The following is a 6,204-nucleotide window of genomic DNA, read 5'->3' on the forward strand; positions in this document are numbered from 1 at the left end:
ATGTAGTGACCAGCTGTGCGGAGCATGAGAAACTTCACACCACTCCCATATCCCCTCACGCCGAGCTGCATGCACATAGTTTCCCTCCTCTATCTGTTTTGATTCAACAGTGCCTCTGTGTTGTTCACCTCTAGCGTGCAACGTCCTCTACATCAACTCTGTGGACATGGAGTCTCTCACGGGGCCTCAGGCCATCGCCAAGGCCATCAGTCAGACGCTGGCGAGCAACCCTCTGCCCGACGCCACCACCGTTCACTTCAAAGTGTCCACGCAGGGCATCACGCTCACCGACAGCCAGAGGAAGTAAGACTTTCCCTTCAGATCAGGGAGCACACGTTATTATTTCACACAACACTGTATAATAACGCTTTATTGTTGCACACATTGGTAGAAATGTAGCCTGAAAAATCAATTAACCTCCTCGTGTCATGATCACCATGACGATAAAGACATCAAATCAGAGGAGATTGCAAAAAGAAAAGTCTTACTTTGGCGCCACTAAGTGGTGATTTTGAAGAAGACACTGTAGCAGACAGCAAGCCAGAGGAACTGAAGATACATGAAATACATAAATATAGAAATGTGTGCTTTGCTGAACTCACTCATGATAACTTCAATCCTCTTGCCGCAGACTTTTCTTCAGGCGACACTATCCCATCAACACGGTAACCTACTGTGACATTGATCCCCAGGACAGAAAGTAAGAAACTCCCGTTTTCTTGTCCCAATATCATTAACAGAAAACTATTTTTTTATCATTTTATTTTTTTCTAAATCTTGTTTTCTTTCCGTAGATGGGGCAAAGAAGGAGGTGGCTCAGTGAAGTAAGTTTAAATACTTTATAATTAGGATGAATAGGTATTGTATGCCTCTCAGAAGACTTATTTTTTTCATTCTTTAATTTCTTTCCTGGATTTTAAAACGTTTTTTTCATTATTTTTTTATTTTCTTGTTTTATAACCCTTTTTTTCATCTCTATTTTTTATTTATTTATTTATTTTCTACGTTTTTAATACATTTTTCATTCTTAAAGTTTTTTTCCTTATTTTTCTTTCTTTTGTAGTTGTTTTTAAAACTTTTTTTGTTATTTAATTTTTTTCCTTGTTTTTATCTAACTTTCTTGATTTATATTCTAATTTAATTTATAATTTAATTTTTTAATCAATTTGACTTATTTCCACTATAACATATATAAATATTGTAGGAATGATATAGGCATTAACAACATCATATGTAAGCAAATGTAAATTTATGTTAACTCCAGCACTCCTGCAATAAACTATATAAAATATATTACTTATATGACAATATATTATATTATTATTATTATTATTAATATTATTATTATTATTATTATTATATACAATTCTTTCAGGTTATTTTTGTGCTAGAAAATCAGAAAAAATTCTAAATACTAACTTGAAGGTATTTTTTTTTTTTTAATCCCACCAGGCTTTTTGGATTCGTGGCGAGGAAACAAGGAAGCACAACAGACAATGTCAGCCACCTGTTCGCTGAGCTGGACCCGGACCAGCCCGCCTCCGCCATCGTCAGCTTCGCCTCCAAAATGATGAAGCGGTGAAACCCCTTGACGTCCAAATGGCAGCGGCCGTTTTGAAATCTTCCTCCATCATCGGTGTCTTTTTCGCCGGGACACGATGATGTCTTTTTTTTTATCTTTGTTTCCTGTCGGTTTGTTTCTGTTTCCCTTCTCTCTCTTTTTTCTCTCTGCCTTGCTGGTTTGTCTTTTCTCGGAAGAGTCTCTATTTGAAGGATTTCGTCGTGGATCCAGTGCGGGCGATAGAGGAAGTTGTGGCGTAGGAGCCGTGAACGTGACAAACGTGGAGAAGGGAGAACACGTACTAAACAGGGCAAACCTGTACTAGAAGGTAGCTAAAGACTAAAGGAACAATGCTAAGTTCAGTCGAGGAACGTGGAAGGACTCGTGTGTTTCAGGGTTTTCTGTTGTCGTTTTCGTTGATTGATTTACCAAAGGTAGTTGCAATACAAGTGCAAGAATGATGTAGCTATTAAGCCATTATTATTTCCTCTTTTCAAAAGATGAAGTGTCGAAAAAAAAAAAAAAAAAAAAAAAAACGTCTTCAGGAAAAAAGTTGGCCTCGATGGCTTTTAGCAAAACAGAGTCTGAAGACCTTATGCATGTTAGCTTGATCTTTAAGCTTGGTTCTTCTACCTTCCACAAAAAAAAAAAAAATTTCAAAAATCATTGTGAAATCCTTAGAAGTGGTCATTTTTACCGGGTCTTGTTGTGTGTTGGAAAGGGCTCTGCAGTGAAAACAACGACTGATCTAAAACTGCGCATAGCAAAACCAGACTTTTAAAAAGAAGAGGAAAAAAAAGATGAAAAACGCCACGCTTTAAAAGGTTCACTTTGTGTCACCTGCATCACCATCATCGGCCTCCGGATCCAAGCCTGATCTCTCTACAAAAAAACTCATTGGGAAAAACCTGATCGCATGGCAGACGGGAGAGTTTGTCCACAAGATGGCGCCACTCCTTCAGGCTTGCCCCCCCCCCCCCCTACACCTCCCACACCCACCCATAGACTCATGCTTGCAGTAGTGGATCTGTTGATAGACGCTGCCACTGAAACACACTGGAAATCACCAGGGACTGGCCCGATGACCTGGACCTATGCACTGTTCTTTATGCATGTTGTTGTCCCAGATTGCACCCCCTCCCCCCACCCGCCTCCCCTCCCTCATAGCTACATTCAACATCACTGAAATCATTCTACGCTGAAAATGACTTTTAAAAACCTTTAGACAAGCACACCCCCCCCGATGGCTGTATGACTTGTCCAAAAAGACTGCATGAAAAATATACAACTTTTTTGTACTCTTCTCGGAGTCTTTGAAAAAGAAGTAGACAACCCATTGTTGAAGTAGTCACATGATGGTGAGATGCTCTATTTTGACTTTTATTTTTTGGTCCATTTGAGCCAGGGTTACCTTTCACTGTATCAAGGTTCTTTCCTTCCGCAGTGTCGTCGAAATTTACATTTAGATAGAGATAGGGCAAAAGAAGAAAAAAAAAAAGAAAAACACACTGTGCGCAAAAATGCCTGCTTGTTGAACACACGCTCAACCATTCACAATAAGCTAAGGAAAAATTGATATAAATGTACATAGATATACTACTTTGAAAGGTGACATAGCGAAAAAGTATTTATTTTTGTTGCTTTGGTCCCTCATGATTACTCATATATACATATATTGTACAGTCTAGATAAAGAAGATTACCTACTGGGTTGAGAAAAAATACTTATTTTGGCTAATGATTTCAAAGTCTGACGATTTTGAAATGTGTTTGAATATATGGTGTACATTACTTTGTACATGTATATGTTTGTTTTTTCGGCTCGTCATGTTTTTTTGTTTTTTTTTTTGAACGAGGTAGAGGCATGAATGAGATAGACTTTTTGCATGGAGCATTTCAAAGGGCGCCGTTTCAGCAGCAGAAACGGCGCTCGTAGAGGCGTCGTAGATGTTTAAGGTTAAAGGGAAGCCAACCTCAAAAATGCAATATGAAAAACAGCTGTATGCACCCATGACAGTTCCATTTATGATTTTTTTTGCCAAAGATTCAAACACTTTTAATGCTGACTGGCTGCTTTTTACGTGTTTTTTTTTTGTGTTTCACACTTTGCTCAGCTTTTAGCGGCAAATTAAAGAAAAACAGTGTGTTATTGGTCAACACAGGGGTTAGGGGTTTACATCCAGCTGCAAGAAAGCATGGACTTTTTACTCATTTGACTCCAACCTCCAAGAAGAGAACAGGTGCCCCAGTTGGGAAGTGTGCAAACAAAGAAGCACTTCACAATACCAAAAGAAAATATTCCATTTGGCTTCGCCGTGACGCTAAAAAAGCTCCACAGCTCTGTCAGACTGCCAAAAGGTGTCTTCTTCGGGCCCCTCTCAAAAAAAGTCACTGATTTATTTATTCTTATTTATTCTTTAAAAATTGTCATTGTCGCATCATCGCAGTTTTTAAACGGTCAGTGTTAACGAATGGAGGAATGTACGGTGGCGCTTTATTGAGAGCAAAGAGGTACAGTGCACTTAAATCGACTACTAACAAGCTTTACGCCATTTTTAGTCATTTTTGGAGAGATAATCTCTAAATTTAAAAAATAAATAAATTGCATTTTACCTGTTGGCTTTGAGTCAAGAGTCACCAGAGAAAAAGAAGTGATTTCTGTGACCCCTATGTACACATGGGACTTGTTGTATGAATGTGCTACTATGAATGTACAAAAGGGTCTCAGATTTTGTTTGCGCTTATCATTTACATTATATTGTCATGGCTTACCTGTTCCTAAGGAGAAAAAAAAAACATTAAAGCAATACAAATCAGTTACATTAACGCTCTGTGGGTGTTTTGTGACTCCGTAAATTCAGGATTTTACTGCCAAAAGCTTGTTTTGAGGCAGTATATTTGGTCCTTTCTTTGTTTTCCGTATATATCAACCTCGATCATTGAGCTTCTCTCTGTCAGGTGTGCAGCTCCGGGCTGAAGTCGCCTCGTTAGGTTTCATATGTGACACCTTGTGGGAGTTTATTTAGAGAGTTGCTGCCTCTCAACATGCTGCAGTGTGTGTCCCTCATGTGAGGAGGTGAACTTCAGTCAAAGTGCTTCACACAAGTCAAATGGGGCATAAGAAATACCATTTCTTTGAAATCCAAACCTTCTCATATCAAACAACTTTGCAATGACCGTTCAAAATTAAAATCATGTTCCCATACAACTGAACTGCATTCTCAGTTATGTTTTGAGGGGAACGTGTTTTCTCCACGATTCTTTTCTTGCACTTTTAAACATGTGATTAATTGTTGTAAATTGAAACAAAACAAAACAAAAAGTTACAGTTTCCTGGGTGAAAGTCTGTTTGTTTGTTGACCCATCCATCGCCCCGACCTCCCTACGCGGACTTCCGCGGACTATCACTGCAAACGTATTTGTGATACATCAAATAGAAATCTGCAACACGATACTTTTCCCCTCGTTTGTGACGTGTTTTCTTGTGTTTTTTTTGTTTTGCAAGTTACATTAATGACGTTTGCCACGTTTTTTAAGTTCCGATATCGACGTTTGTGACGTGTTTTCACATGTTTTTTGTTTTGCAAGTTACATTTTTGACCTTTGTCACGTGTTTATCATGTTTTTTAGTTTTGCAATTTACGTTTGTGACGTGTTTTCATGCGTTTTTTTTGTTTTGCAAGTTACATTAGTGATGTTTATGGCGTGTTTTGTAGTGATGTTTGTCACATCTTTTTTAGTTTTGCAAATTACATTAGTGACGTTTGTCGCATGTTTTTTTGTTTTGCATGCTACGTTATTGATGTATGTCACATGTTTGTCACATCTTTTTTGTTTTGCAAGTTACGTTTTTGACCTTTGTCACGTGTTTATCATGTTTTTTGTTTTGCAATTTACGTTTGTGATGTGTTTTCACGCGTTTTTTAGTTTTGCAAGTTCCATTAGTGACGTTTGTCACATGTTTTTTAGTTTTGCAAATTACGTCATTGATGGTTGTCGCGTGTTTGTCACGTTTTCCGTACTGATGTTATGTTGTTTCCGTAGGTATTTTATTTTATTTTAAGCCCAACCGTGATGCTTTTCCGAAACCTAACAAAGTGGTTTTGCCTCAGCCTAACTGTGGATGTTACCGTAGTTTTGTTTCGTGGCGTACAAATGACACACGAAAAGCCCAAAATGTGTCCTCATGACACGCGGAATGTATCCGTGTAATGTGGTGCTATTGACGTGCCTTCCCGCGAGACCGGGTTGAACTTTTAGTCTGGACATCCCCGCTATTTATTTATGTCTTTAGTCATTTTGTGAGAGCTATTAATTATATTTAATTCCCCATGTGAGTAACTTACTGATTTGGTAGTAAACAAAATGAGTTTCAACCACAACCAGTAAATAAAACCCTCCGGAGCTCAACTATCACACCCACACAAACAAATTGATAGCAGGTGTGTGTTTGTGGCCGAGCCTCTGAGCCACTCGGGGGAACTCCAGAGTCAACAAAGAAAGCTCTCCAAGCAGTAGCTCCGTCTGTTTGTTTGTTCGGTGTTTGATTCCAAGTGGAAGGCCCGAGCCCCGCCACGCCTGAGAACCGACGAGAGTCACAGGCATGAGACACGGAGACAGGCAATAAAGAAACATAATCAGAAC

At 38.8% G+C, this 6,204-nt stretch overlaps 1 protein-coding gene across 17 annotated transcripts in view; it reads left to right on the forward strand.

Annotated features, from left to right (window-relative positions):
- tns1a (tensin 1a) overlaps window positions 1-4,380 on the forward strand; it is a 95,324-nt gene extending 90,944 nt beyond the window's left edge. For all 17 annotated transcript variants that reach the window (XM_037762180.1, XM_037762185.1, XM_037762187.1 and 14 more), the window contains 4 exons: window positions 135-303; window positions 632-700; window positions 795-824; window positions 1,453-4,380. In XM_037762180.1, coding sequence (XP_037618108.1) covers window positions 135-303; window positions 632-700; window positions 795-824; window positions 1,453-1,582 — 398 coding nt within the window. In that variant the 3' untranslated portion in view covers window positions 1,583-4,380. The remainder of the gene's footprint in view (window positions 1-134; window positions 304-631; window positions 701-794; window positions 825-1,452) is intronic.
- Window positions 4,381-6,204: the final 1,824 nt, after the last annotated feature.

Source organism: Sebastes umbrosus, chromosome 24 (genome assembly GCF_015220745.1).
Source record: "Sebastes umbrosus isolate fSebUmb1 chromosome 24, fSebUmb1.pri, whole genome shotgun sequence".
NCBI lineage: Eukaryota > Metazoa > Chordata > Actinopteri > Perciformes > Sebastidae > Sebastes > Sebastes umbrosus.